This window comes from Stigmatopora argus, chromosome 10, assembly GCF_051989625.1.
Source record: "Stigmatopora argus isolate UIUO_Sarg chromosome 10, RoL_Sarg_1.0, whole genome shotgun sequence".
Classification (NCBI taxonomy): Eukaryota; Metazoa; Chordata; class Actinopteri; order Syngnathiformes; family Syngnathidae; genus Stigmatopora; species Stigmatopora argus.
Genome location: NC_135396.1, coordinates 14,820,053 through 14,835,271, shown reverse-complemented (window position 1 = coordinate 14,835,271; position 15,219 = coordinate 14,820,053). Strand labels below are relative to the sequence as shown.

The window sequence follows — 15,219 nt, the reverse complement described above, 5'->3', positions numbered from 1 at the left end:
TGGCTCGGGCAAAGAACTGGATTAAGTGGCTGGTCGGAGGGAAGTCTGGTCTTCCTTGCTGAAGCAGCTGCCCCTGCGACCTGACCTCAAATAAGCGGAAGATGAATTGTTATGCAATCATTTTTTTTCAAGTTGGATTTTATCTTCAAATCCCTCACCCTAAAATTCAATTCATTGTATCCCTCAAATGGAAGATTCAATCTCCATTCTCATGAGCATGGACACCACAATGTATGAAGCAAGCAGGTGTCCAATCCAATGGAATATGCAAATATAGTATGACTTCTTTGTTAGTATAGTCAAATATTTTGTTGTTTTGTTATTATATGTATATGTATATTATATGTATAGTTACACACCGCTTTACATTTTATGTTATCTTCATGTCCACTGCCACTGGGTTTTATAGTCGTAATCATAGAAAGTCTCCAGTGGTGCCCGTCTGCCCTCTATGTGTATTTCTGTATGTGTTTTGAGTTCTGAGAAAACAAATGATTGCATAACAATAGGATTGGAGAATGTTCAAAAAGCAAGTGAGTGCAAGACGTCTGTTGTAAACTTGAAGGATGCACAGCGATAACTAGTTTCAGGATTTACTTAGGAAATCAAATTGATTATTGACAGCACTTATTATTTCATGGATGAGTGAGTGCCTTTTTATTTGATCATTCATATAGTCTAATGAACATACGCCAGACGATGATGCAGTGGTTCCTCCGCCTGACTTTGGGGCAGGCCGTCTGGGTTCGATTCCCGCTTGGTGGCAGTCTGAGTGGTTGTCCGTCTCTGTGTGCCCAACGACTGACTGTCGACCAGTCTAGGGTGTAGTCTGCTTTTTGCCCGACGACAGCTGGGTTAGGCTTCAGCAACCCCCGCAACCCTTTCGAGGATGGGCGGCCAAATACAATAATCCCTCGATTATCGCGTCGTCACTTATCGCAAATTCACTACTTAGCAATTTTTTTCAGCTATTATTATTATTTTTTTAAATATATATTTTTAATAAGGTTCATAAAAACGTGAAAATCCACGCTGAAACTTGCAAGCGGAAGACACTTGCTACTGGGGACTCAGCACTGAAGAAAAAAAAGTTATACTAATAGGGCTGACCCTGTTTTGCGATTTTTCGATTATCGCGGACATGTCTGGTCTACATTAGCCGCAATATTCGAGGGGTTACTGTATGATGAATCTAATGTAGTCTATGACACCAGTCTTTATTTTGTATAAAAAATTGGAGAATCAAAACAATAAAAATCCAGAAATGTTTAATTTTCCATGAATTTCCATAAAAAATTAAAATGTTGAAAGTTTTCACGTTTGGCTTGCCATTTTAACTTACCACTTATGCAACATCATGTTCTAAATAAGATTTGCATTTTTTCACGTTGTCAAAGCGTTAAATTGTTTTGAAAGTTAATCTCAATTACTTTTCAATGACACGTATGCATTTTCATTATTTGTTCCAAGCAGCGTAGATGTGTGTTAGCTATTCATCATCATCATCATCTTCGATACCGGGCATCCTCGGAAGGGTTGCGGGGGGTGCTGGAGCCTAACCCAACTGTTGTCGGGCGAAAGACAGACTACAACCCAGACTGGTCGCCAGTCAGTAGTAGGGCAGACATAGAGACAAACGACCACCCACACTCCCAATCATACAGCCACCAGTGGGAATTGAGCCCACACCGAAGTCAGGCGAGTAAACCTCTACACCACGAGGCAGCTGAAACAATAAAGAACATACATATAGAAATATCATATGTATACAAGATAATAATGACGGTGATGGCTATAATTGTAACTATTACCTTTAAGATAATTTATTCATCATTATGAATAAATAAAATTATTTTTGCATAGGTGGTTTTTGTTTTTGTTGAATGGTTGTCTGTCTCCTCGTGCCGTGCAATTGGCTGGGCACCAAATCAGGGTGTTCTCCACCTCGTGCTGAAGTCAGCTGGGATAGGCTCTGGCACCCCCTGCGATCATTGTGAGGACTAAGCGGTTCAGCAAATGAATGAATGAATTTCATTCATCATTTTCCGTAGCTCTTATTTTTAATGTTCTCAAATGCACCAATTCTGACACTTAAAGAGCGTTATAAAGCTAGTCATTTTAACAACCAAACATTCCTACAAAATTACAACACTAAAAAGGGAATTGCTCAATCGCGGCTTTTATTTTGAAACTCTTGTCCAAATTTTGCGTGTTTACAGATGGAGGAGACAGTGTGCGAACGTCGGCAATGTCCACCACTGTTCCCCGCTTTCCACAGTGGATTTACATACCCAGATTTCCGTGGTCGTGGGGAAGCGAAAGAGGACGGTGACGAGCTTTGCAAGAACAGAAACACGACATACAGCTACCCACCTAACTCAACGCGTCGGGAACTTGTTGGCTAAAGTTAGTTAGCGCTAAAGTTTTTCTTTTTTGGTCACTTTGCTCAGGTCTTAACTCAACGGTTTCATTTTTTACCCGCCTGAAGACAGGCTGGGAGCTTTTCGGACGACTCGGGAAGCAGTCGACGCCGGTTCGAGGGGCTGTGGCCATGGCCGGAGGTGGCGGTGGTGGGCTCTCTCCACTCGGGCCCGCACCGCCGATGTGGTATCACCGGGATCTCAGTCGAGCAGCGGCCGAGGAGTTGCTGGCTCGCGCCGGGAGGGACGGCAGCTTCCTGGTACGGGACAGCGAGAGCGTCAACGGCGCTTACGCTTTGTGTGTACTGTAAGTACTTCAACTGTCGAAAAGCTCGTTTTATGACACAAACATTTTGTTGACGTCTTTACTCTTGTTTGCTGCCTAAAATTAGTTCTTGTTCGTCTGTTTGGCACTTTTAACGTTTACGTCGAAGCGCAATGTCTTCGGGGAGTTTAAAAGTGGAATGAATGTACGTACTGCCTGTGCTGTTCTTTTGGGATATTTTCTTGATTCATCTCGTCTCATTTACTGAACTGCTTTATCCTCATTAGAGTCGCAGGGGGTGCTGGAGCCTATCCCAGCTGACACCCCGAATCGGTGGCCAGCCGATCGCAGGGCACAAGGAGACGGACAATCATGCACACTCAAACCCATACCTGGGGCAATTTAGTGTCCAATCAGCCTACCATGCATGTTTTTGGAATGTAGGAGGAAACCCGAGTACCTGGAGAAAACCCACACAGGCCCGGGGAGAACATGCAAACTCCACACAGGTGGACCGACTTGGATTCGAACCCAATACCCCAGAGCTGTGAGGCCGACACGCTAACCACTCGCTCTACCGGGCTGTCTATTTTCTTGATTTTTAAAGTAATATTTCTTGATATACCTACATGCAAATGCTAGCTAGTTTCGTGTGCATGGGCAGCAGAGGAGAGAGGAAGAGAAACCATGTTTGCCTAGCATTCAGTAGTCTGAGAGCTGCTCATGTCTATCATCTGATACATGTGGTCGAGGTCCTATTTTACAGGGCACTCAGCACTGTGGGTGGGTGCTGAACCTTGCTATTAACCAAATACCAGTGGTGAAACAAAAAGAGGTTTAAATTAAAAGATAGCTGGTAGTTAAGATGCATTTCACATGTTCCAGTTGGATGAACCTAACCCATTTTTAGTTTTAGATTTTAGTTTTCAGAACATTTACATAGAATGGGGAAACACATTGATATCACGTAAGAAAAATATTACAGGCTGTCCTCAAATGAGGACAGTGGGTTGAGGACATTTCAATAAGGCTGCTCTTTGCACAGGTATTTACAAGGCATTAAAAACATTAAGGAAACATCAGGGAGAAATCACTTGGATAGTGGATCGGATCTGTGTTGTCTTGCATCTCATAATCGCTCATTTTGGCCGTGTTCTTGTTCTTTTGCGTTCATGCTCCTGTTAGCCTCTATTTCTATCCTAAAAACAAATTTCCTTATCCTAGTCCTCAATGAAATAGATGATAAAACATCACTTTCATCCTATTAATACTGTGCCACCACTCCCTTTTTGCTAGACAAAAACATTTAAACAAACTCAACTGTCGGTAATGTCTCCTTCGATGACTTGGCCACGTTAAAAGTAACATGTCTAAAATCTACAAGGTAAGTCACATGCCTTCCTCAAATCATTTAGGTTCATCGCATCTGTGCATGTGTCACGTGACTGAATGCTGTGACATTGACTTGACCTGCATTCCTCATCTAATCATTTGCCCCATGCTGAGTTCATACAGTCTATACTTGTAACTCATTTTGGGTGAACAGTGCCTACTTCACTGCTTTTAGAGCGTAAACACCTCGGTGTGCTGAGTGATCACAAGGAAAATGTGGTTGCTTTTCTATTGACCGGTTGTGACTGCTCTATACTGAAGTAAATTTTACAACTTTGTTAATTGTCATGAAGGTATAAAAAGGCCTGACCGTTGTATGAACACAATCTATAAAACTGCAACAAAATCTACTCACCTATTGAATAAGTTAAATAAATTACATTCCTCTTTATTCAATTATGAAAGTTTGGGTTTGATTTATTTCATAAGGGACAGCACACAAATGAACATATTCATATTCATGAACATATATATGTGAATATGTAAATTGTAGCCGGGGGCTAATTTCCATCTTTAGTCTCTTGTGCAGGTTGAAGGTAAACGAGGACACATACATACACACATGCTTAGTATTTTATAAGAAAATATATTTTTAAAAAAGCATTTTTGTTTTTTTGTTGTGCTATAAAGATAAGACGACTCCCTCCTTACACTATGAAAAGCAAAGAATAAAACCTGCAGAAATTTTGACAGGCATCTTTATTATAAATTTGCCTTTAAACCAAAATATGAAACAAATAAAATAACCTACTGAAGACATCATCATCATTGGGAAAGAGACTATTTTCAGCCTCACAAAAATGGTGTAAATTTACCTCACATATGGCCATTTACAAAAAATAACAAAAATAATTAAAAAGTTGGATGAACTTAACCCAGTTTTAGTTTTAGATTTTAGTTTTCAGAACATTTACATAGAATGGGGAAACATTGATATCAAGTAAGAAAAATATTACAGGCTGTCCTCAAATAAAAAATAAAAAATGTAAAATAAAAAACTAATAAAAGCTTAATGGGCGTTTTAGTCCAAGTCCTTGAAGGGGAGCCCCCTTTAAGCGAGGTACAGCTTCGCGTTTGGGATGAAACAGTTGATTGATTTGATTGATTTACTTATTTAATAAGGGACAGCACATATTGATGAACATATTTATAATCATTTTAATGTACAAATATATGTAATTATGTAAGATTGTAGCTGCTGGCTAATTTCCATCTTTAGTCCCTTGTGTAGGTACAAGATAAACAATGACTCAAACTAGACCAGTGGTTCTTAACCTTGTTGGAGCTACCGAACCCCACCAGTTTCATATGCGCAATCATCGAACCCCACCAGTTTTATATGCGCATTCATTGAACCCCACCAGTTTCATTTGCGCATTCATCGCACCCCACCAGTTTCATATGTGGATTCACCAAACCCTACTTTAGTGTAAAATAAAATATGATTTTTTTCAAATTCAAGATATAAACAATTCCTCACAGCACTGATTGGCCAATCCATGTCACGTGATCATCTGCAGCCAGTGATGGTCAAGCGGGGCATGTTATCGTGAATAGACATGTTGAGTTGATGTGTCTTGACCTCCGAGGCAGAGGCTCCACCGAACCCCTGAGACCCACTCACCGAACCCCTGGGTTTCGATCGAACTCAGGTTAAAAAACACTGTACTAGACACATACACACACACCCATAGCACAATTTAAGACAGCGTCGTGATCGCAATTTTGCTTGTCAACAGCCAGGCTTTAAGATGATTGGTGAAGAGGTTCAGAGACTGGAGTTCATGTATGTTAATTCGTATTGAGTTCCTGGTATGTGCGGCCCGGACAGAGAAGGTGCTTTGGCTGAAAGCTTTCTTTTGAAGGGAACTACACAGTCACCTCTAGAGCCAGCCCTTGTTGATGTGTTGGAATTTTTTTGTACAAAATCTTGCAGGCTTTGTGTTGGAAGATTTTGTAGACTAAGGTGGCATCTGCATATTTAACAGTATTGTTCCAGTTCAGGCATTTGTGGTTCATTGATATCTGACAGTAGTGGTGCATTTTTGGCTTTCTGTCCAATACTTTCAAAGTCTGCTTATAAATGGTTTCAATTGGTTTTAGTGTTGTTTTGCAGGCTGATGACCAACTTGTTAGGCAGTAAGTCATGAGTGATATGATCATTGTGTCAAAATATAATTTTGCTGACTCCGGTGTTAGATTGTTTCTAATGAACCTAAAATTTGACAAATTAAATTGAATTTTATTTACCGTGTTTTTTTTGTCTTTTGTTTGAGAGTCAATAGTGATTCCTAGATATTTAAATTCTTGGACTACATTGATTGTTTTTCTTGTTTATCTTTCTTTTGGTTGTTCATCCAGTACGCAGGCAGTAAGGCTTTGTTCTTAGTTGTATTAAGTTCATTTTGTCTTCTTGTGGCCATGTCTGGTCTACGTTATCCGCAATATTCGATGGGATTACCGTTCTCGCCTGACGAAATGTGGGATCGAAATGTCAGGTAACAAAACGACCTAAAAAACACTGTTGTCTTTTATAAAAGAATCAGTCAAAATACAGGCTCTGTTCTTGTTTTTAAAGCATGAGAAAGGTCATAACCATGAAGCCAGCCAGTAGAAAATGCAAAAATATCCTCCATTACCATCAAGAGTAGTGCAAAACCAAATTAGCAATGGAAAACAAAATTCTGGTGACCTGTGGTCATGCAAAAAAATAGCATCAAGGAACAACAACAACAGGTTTTAATGCTGTTATTAAAACAATGCTGTGTCACCTGAGAGGATTTGTTGTTAATTTCTTACCTTGGTGCTTAGCTGCAGCGACTTCTGCTTCCTCTGTCCTTATTTTTGTGCAACACATGTAGAAACTACCGGTGGCCCGGTGGTGGTCGAGTGGTTAGCATGTCGGCCTCACAGTTTTGGCTACAAGGATTTGATTGCAGGTGGGTTCCCTGGGCTGGCTTGGTTTTTTTCTGGCCACTCTGGTTTCCTCCCATGTCTTAAAAACATACAGGGTAGGTTGGTTAAATACTCTAAATTGCTCTTAGGTATGAGTATGAGCATGAATGGTTGTCCGTCTCCTTGCGCCCTGGGATTGGGTGGCCACCGATTCAGATGCTCATAGTTAGCTTGGATAGGTTCCAGCACCCCTCTAGTGAGGATAAGTGGTTCGTAAAATAAGAACATGTAGAAAATATCAAATTTTTAATGATAGAATATGTGCATAATATAAACAAACACATAAATAAAAGGATATGTGGAAAGTCAGTACAGCCATATCTATCTCATCTCATTTTCTGAACCGCTTTATCCTCACTATGGTCATGGGGGGTCTGAAGCCTATCCCAGCTGACTTTGGGCCAGAGGCGGGGGACACCCTGAATTGGTGGCCAGCCAATCGCAGGGCACAAGGAGACAAACAACCATTCACGCTCACACTCATACCTAGGGGAAATTTTGAGTGTCCATTCATCCTACCATTCATGTCTTTGGAATGTGGGAGGAAACCGGCGTACCCTGAGAAAACCCACGCAGGCCCGGGGAGAACATGCAAACTCCACACAGGTGGACCCACCTGGATTTGAACCCAGGTCTCCCACTGTGAGGCCGACGCGCTAACCACTCAGACATCAGGGCACCCTTTACAGTCGTACCTCTACTTATGAAATCCATTGGTTCCAGAAGTTTTTTCGTAAGTGGAGCAGTTCTTCATATCTAAATTCTGTAATTCGTTCCACGGACCAAAAAAACAACAACTAAACCCTTGATCAAGTGTCCAATTTTTTATGAAAGGTGTGAAAAGCAGACATAAATGAAAGAAAATGATAAGAAAATTATATATTGATGTATTAAAATGAATAACAAGCATGCAAAATCATGTTCTATTCGTGCTAACGTTAGCACACGAACACATGCACATAAACACATCTAAATAACTTCAAATTATGAATTCAAAACAGTTTAGCATTAAATAGAACTTTAAAGGACTAATAGCTTCTTCATCTTGTTGTTCAGTACAGAGAGTACATGCATGTTTGCTTTTAATGGTTCCTTCTGCTTCAATAGTGTGGCCATCCTAGGAGGTGGGTTACGGCTGGTCGTATTGCCTTGTAATATCAGTCAACCGCACGCCACATTGTTATCTCCTGTTTTACGATGAATAACAGGGCCCACTTATTCATTTAATTCACACCAATAATTCAAAATTATGAGCTCCGTGACGACAAATGGCGCTCAAAAGAGAGTAAAGCAGGCCAAAATGTTACCGGGACAATTTGAAAATAAAATAATGAATACAGGAAATGCATTTAAAATTTGGTGGATTTTGTAACTTGGATCATGTTTTTGTATGTTGGGACAGTCATATAAATATAAAGAAAGGGTTTCGTAACCTGCAAGTACTTGGAAGTGTACTTATTTGAATGAGTTTGAAAAGGATTTGCAAGTCATAGTATTCTGTTTTTCTTCACATTTGATGCAATGTCCCAATTAAATTGGATTTGGGGTGTATAAATGGCCAGTGACTCACACACAATGTATTTTTTTCATGTGGGCTTTAGACTCATACATGTTTCCATTCTGCTGATGTGTGTGGCTGTAATGAGGAGGGTTTTGTTTTGGAGACTTAAGTAGAGACCACACTCATACTGCTTGCTTCAGTCAATCTTTGTTTGTCACTTTGTCATAACCAAATTTCCTTCCATTTTTCCTGCCATGAATTACTACTTTTGATTACTCCAACAACATGACTGCATTTTTATTTGTGTCAAGTTTACTTCCCAAACTATGTCACAGCTGCAAGGGAACACCCAGTATGCCAATGTTATTTAAAGACAAAGATCGATATTCCATAGGTGTAATTGTGCCATGAAGTTATTGAATTATGTGAACCAATTCTTCTCCATTTAAAAAAAAAGCAAAAACTAATTTAACTATTTCTAGAATTCTTTGCTAGAGAATAATATATGTATAATAATATTTTACCCCAAAGCTCACCAAAGCTAATATGTAATGGATGTTGTATTCAAGTCTTAAAATTAAGCATGTCAAGAGGATCTGTTTAGTGATATCAGTGGCGGCCCATGCATTTCCTAGTGACGCCTTCAGCAAAAACTATTTTATGGCTGTCGTATTTCTGGCATACGTTTTTATTTGATTTAGTGCTGAAAATGTTCGTTCCCGCTTGCTTCCTTTGGAGTTGTCCGACCCTTCTTAATGATGTCCAGCTTTTTTTCTTGAAAAGTCCGTCTTGAAAATGGCTTTGACAGTAATTCTGCAAACAAATCTATTTCTTCTCCTCCTTCAGCCATTGTGGGTTGACAAAACCGCTATTAAATCAACACAACAATATATTTACTTGTGCAGCTCGCTACAGATACAGTTTGCTAGCTCTGGCTAGTCCACTCTATCACTAGCCAATCATAGTTGGTGAAAGCGATGATGTATCCCTACGCCTGCGACAAGGCAATGATGTATCCCTACGCCTGCGAGAAGGCCTTAGTGTCACCAAATCGAATTCTGATTGGTTAAAGCAACAGTCTTATCGACGCTTGTTTAATGCAGCAGAGCCTGCAGAACTGATTGTGAAGGCCTTGAGGCAGATTTCTGACCCTGGCAACAAATGATGGCTGAAATGTGATTGGTTAATTGCTTCAATATGAAAACACACATCTGGAAGCAGTGCAACCAGGGGGGAATCAATGAAAGGAAGCTAACAGACAGTTTGTAATTATCTAATAAGTATTCATGGACAAAATATAATTAACATTAGTCTGTGATTCAGATATTTCTTAGGCCAGCAGAGAAGGCCTTGAAGGCCCTGACGACACACCACTGAGTGATATGAAGGTGTGCCCCCAGCATCACTATTAGTAGTTAAAAAAAAATAGACACGTGATGTGAATTCTTAACTAATGTCAACATTAGTAACATGTCTGTTGCGAAAACCATAACAAGGATTTTGTGTAGTTGTTTATAGTTCAGGGTGAGGCCTTGCTTTGCATTACCTTTACAGTAGATACAGGAAACTTGTGACCAATTTCCAAATGACTCATCTTTTATCATGCTCTTAGCAGGGGGTTGAGTGGGTCTCATTCCTATGGTTTGGGGAGTGGCTTTATATAATGGATTGTCTCCACTTGTTTCTGTAGTATCCCAAGAGCACATTGTGGCCCTTAAATTTCCTTGAATGAAATGAATAAATAAATAGATTTACAGGATAACTGAAATTTTATTCAGAGTAGAAAATATAGGGGAATGCCATCACCTTGTAAAATGACTTAAGATGAAAATAACAACTCTCACTTTAGTGTATTTTTGATAAATATTCAGTGCTGCCAAATACAGTAATCCCTCGATTATCGCGTCCTCACTTATCGCAAGTCTATGACACCAGTTTTACCAAACTTCCACAGGCGCATTTTGTATCAAAATTACGAAAATCAAAACAACAAAAAATCCATCAATGTTTCATTTTCCATCAAATTCCTTAAAACAATTAAAATGTTGAAAGTTTTCACTTTTGCCTCGCCATTTTAACTTACCACTTATTCAACGTCATGTTCTAAATAAGATTTGCATTTTTCATGTTGTCATAACGTAAATTGTTTTGAAAGTTAAGTTATCTTCCTTTTCAATGACACGTATGCATTCTCATCATTTGTTCCAAGCAGCGTAGATGTGTGTTAACTATTTGTCATCATCATCATCTTCGATACCACGCATCCACGAGGGGTTGCTGGAGTCTAACCCAGCTGTCTTCAGGTGAATGGCAGACTACACCCTAGACTGGTCGCCAGTCAGCCATAGGGCACACAGAGAGACAAACTACCATGCACACTCACAATCATACCGCCACCAGCGGGAATGGAGCCCGCGCCAGCCCGCACCGAAGTCGGAAGAGGGAAGCTATTTCCGTTTGCTATTTCCCAAAAAAGAAAACGTAATAGTTGATTTGCTCTTATTGTTTTTTTTTTATTTCTTAGCTACAATTAACTATTGAGAAAAGGAATCTATTTGAAAAGCATTATAAAATTAGATGATATTGAGCTTTTTTTTAACGCGTCGCTGGTAAATGTCATTAGGAAAAAGGGTCACAAAATCTGAAAATTCTCTTTACCTACTACGAAATATGATTTTTGACGTCTGGCAACTCTGAATACTACAACAATAATTGGAGAAACTATGTGGGAAAGATGACATGTACTTATTGGTTAAACTCTGGAGCAAATTTGCCTGTTTGTGATGTATACGTTCTCTTTTAAACGTCCTTTAAAGTTTTATTATTGCCCCTCTGTTTACCCCACTGCGATCACCTAAAAGTACTTTGAAACATGCCAGAGGCTACACTCGCTATGTTCTACGACTCCTCTCATTTATTATTGTTTTAAGTGCAAACAAAAATTATTGTCCGTTTCCAGTCAACAGCGTAATTTAAATACAGCTACATCAGATTTCCACCTGGTAAAAAAACAGCCTTTGCCTGCATATAACAATCGTCAGTCAATTTCTAAAAACAACTGAGTAAAAGTACTGTAGGCAAAATATTTACTCATGTTGAATTGTTTTTCTATTACTAAAGTAAAACTATTATAAGGTACATATTTTTAATTAGCCTAGTGTGTATACTTTAAATCAAGTTTGGTTTTAAGTGAATATTGAGACTATAGGCAGTAGTATTTAAAGACAGAAGCCCATGCCATATTTGGACAAAATATGCTGAGTGACAGTTTGTGATTTCCTCTCTACTTTGGGACAGCTTCAGCCAAATTAAAATTCCTATAAAACAGACCCTCCTTGGTATCCGTGTAGCGCGTCTAAACATGTCGCATTTCAGACTTGCACTTCTGAGCTTCTGTCTGTTGGCGGAAAACAATCTCCACTAGTTTTCTATTTTATGAGGTCTGGAATATTTTGAACTTTAATAGGCAATATTTTGATACATTGCACAACAGTTCCCTCACAATTAACATTGAACGGTGGCACTGAGCACGTCTGACTGTTTTGTACTTTGGCAAGATGAAGTGATTGCATTTTACCATCAACAGATTTAGTTGTCACACTATCAACGCATTTGTACAGACACACACAGACGTGTGTAGATTGTGTAGCCTTGGGGCTTCTTTCTGTAAATCTTGTATTTTCTCCTTCCCTTCCCCCTGAAACAATAGTATTTACTTAGATAGAGAATCTTGTCAACTTCCAACAGGAAGACAAGGTCACACTAACGCTTAACAATGGGTGTGCTACATTAGGTACTTTCAATTTTGTGTTTTTCGGTGTAGATTATTTGTTTGTGACTGAATATGGGCACAGTTTATTGAGTGTTCTCATCTCATCTCATTTTCTGAACCGCTTTATCCTCATTATGGTCGCGGGGGGTGCCGAGCCTATCCCAACTGATTCCGGGCCAGAGGAGGGGGACACCCTGAATCGGTGGCCAGCCGATCGCAGGGCACAAGGAGACAGACGGACAACCATCTACACTCACACCCCTACCTAGGGGCAATTTAGAGTGTCCAATCAGCCTACCATGCATGTTTTTGGAACGTGAAAGGAAACTGTAGTACCCGGAGGAAACCCACGCAGGCCCGGCCGGGTAGAACATGCAAACTCCAAACAGATGGACATGACCTGGATTTAAACCCAGGACCCCAGAGCTGTGAGGCCGGCACGCTAACACCTCGCTCCACCGGGCCGCCCCTTATTAAGTGTCTTTGTTCCCCCTCATATTTGTAATCCAGGCAGAACTTTAATCTAAATGACTAGTAAAAGAAAGTTACATCTGATAACCTGTGCTATTGAATGGTAGCATCATCTTCTTGGATTCATATTATGAATACTAATTATGGGATTGCAGTTGGATTGTCTGTCATGTAGTCTACATGTTTTAAACTTTCGAGTTTCCATTTTATATACAATGTATTTATATGGGGAAAGACTGAAGAGTGTATTTATATTTATCAGAATAGTTTACTCAACTTTTTGTTGTAATCTAAACACAAATAAAATAGATCAAAATGGAAGTGGGTAAACATTAGCTCAACTTGAATGTTAAACTATGCAAAGCGTTTAACACACAACTGCAAGACAAGCATTGCAGGGTTTGCTGGGCAAATTGAACATATTGTGTCCGGTCCACTAAGCAGACATGAAGCGCAGACATGAAAAGCATTGATGTCCAGCTCCTAGCTGCAGGCATACAGCTATGGTCACATAGTCCAATGTCACAATGGTGATGAACTACTTGTTATAAAGTGTTTAATCAGTAAGGCATTTATTTCACACAGACTTTAAAAGGACTGGAAAGAGAACTTTCAGGGGGAAAAAATCAGCTGTCCCTTTTAATGGTCACTGTGTGTGTTATTGGTCCACTGTATCATGGCACAACAAGGATAAAGACCTCTCAGTCTTTAATTGACAGTAACAGGTTCAACTTTTTCACACTGCTCCTCCCTCATTCCAAAAAACACACACATACACGGCCCTACCAGCTGAGGTCAAGTACACGTTAACTGTATGTAGGCGCGTGTCTGATCGCAAATGCAATTTGTACAGAGGTGAAGGTTGTTTAAAAAACATTTTATGTTTCAGTTTGAATTTCTCTACTGTTCCCAGGTTTCAGAAGCATGTCCACACTTACAGAATCCTCCCAGATGAAGAGGGATTTTTGGCTGTGCAGGTACAGTAAAGGCACAAACAATTACAATGCATCCACTCATAGTCCTCTTGGGGTTCAGCATATTGACTCAAGAAAAAAAGTGTATTTGCTTCAGTAGCAGCTGGTAGGCAGAGATGCTTTGGTTGGCTTTGAGGTCTCACATTGACACGCGCGAGCACACATGCACATACACCCCGCCAACAGCAGTCTCTTTGTGTCTTGTTCAACAGCTGTGCTGTCCACACCACTGCCAAATGCCGCCGCACACATGCCGCACAGGCACAAGCCACTAAGGCGCTCTCCCACATTGCAGACAGCCTTTGCGACTCTAACTGTGACATCGAACCCTCACTTTATTTATCTGCCTCTGAGATTCATTTGGCTTACCTCACTGGAATCTATCTAGTATGTGCAATATGCCAAAACACCTCCTCCTGATCTCAACTATATTTAGACTCCCGGATATATTTGTTTACACAGCATGACTTATTTGGAACACCAGACCATGACGAGACTATTTTTGCAAGGTTTGTTCCGTGTCTACGGTATAAAAATAATGTTTCTCCTTATTTTGTCTCTTGGCATATCCGTCCATTTGTCTTCCTCCCAGACGTCACAGGGCGTCCAGCCCAAGAGGTTTAAAACATTACCAGAGCTCGTGTCGTTGTACCTGCAGCCCAGTCAGGGCCTAGTGACCACTCTGCTTTATGCCGTTGACCGAGAGGAAACCGCCATCCCTGATGACCGTGACTATTCAGGTACTTCTCCGGAAAAAAGTACAGCGGTGGCCCGTGTAGTCGTATGCTTCAACATCTGCCCCCTGATTTGTAGATGGAGAGGATGAGAAACCACCTCTACCACCCCGCTCAGCCTCCACATCAACTCCTCCTGTTTCAGAGACGCCCTCGGATAGGTACAAATTGGATTTCTTTTATTCATAATTTTTAGACTGAAAACATAAGCAACCCACTTTATGTGTTTTGTGTGGATTACAACACACATAATTTTGTAGTATATACTACAACTCAATGTTCCCTCTAAGCTGCGTGCGTGCGCAATTGCGCACTACTCTCGTCTTCTCTGCGCACAGCAAATCCTATGGAGCGCACAAAATAAAATCCCCACCCTTTTTTTAGCTGTGAGGCCGACGCGCGAACCACTCATCCGCCGGGCCGCCCATTCATAGATATTAATCATTACATTTTATTATTACTAAATCATTTTTGTGTAGTAGACATGCACCTGCTTATGGCAGGTGTGATACTGGTGTGTGCCCATAGCGAGCAATGATGATGTTGCTCACACCAGTACTCGGGGAGGTTGTCTTTCTGCCCAGACAAACAAAAAATTAGAGGGAACATTGCTACAACTGTATTCTGTCCCAAGCCTCACATTCAATTACCATTAGTTCCAATGTGTGCAGCCTAATTGATTTTCATGATAATAAAGAAAAGTCAAATCTAGTTAATTAACCTTGCCACTTTGTT

At 40.3% G+C, this 15,219-nt stretch overlaps 1 protein-coding gene across 2 annotated transcripts in view; it reads left to right on the top strand.

Moving 5' to 3' along the window:
* Nucleotides 1-2,263: 2,263 nt before the first annotated feature.
* Nucleotides 2,264-15,219, top strand: part of inppl1a (inositol polyphosphate phosphatase-like 1a) — a 34,747-nt gene continuing 21,791 nt past the window's right edge. The window contains exons 1-5 of one of the 2 annotated variants that reach the window (XM_077611669.1): nt 2,264-2,406; nt 2,489-2,727; nt 13,690-13,753; nt 14,343-14,490; nt 14,564-14,645. In XM_077611669.1, the coding sequence (XP_077467795.1) occupies nt 2,552-2,727; nt 13,690-13,753; nt 14,343-14,490; nt 14,564-14,645 (470 nt within the window). In that variant the 5' untranslated portion in view covers nt 2,264-2,406; nt 2,489-2,551. The remainder of the gene's footprint in view (nt 2,407-2,488; nt 2,728-13,689; nt 13,754-14,342; nt 14,491-14,563; nt 14,646-15,219) is intronic. The other variant, XM_077611670.1, reaches the window with a different exon arrangement.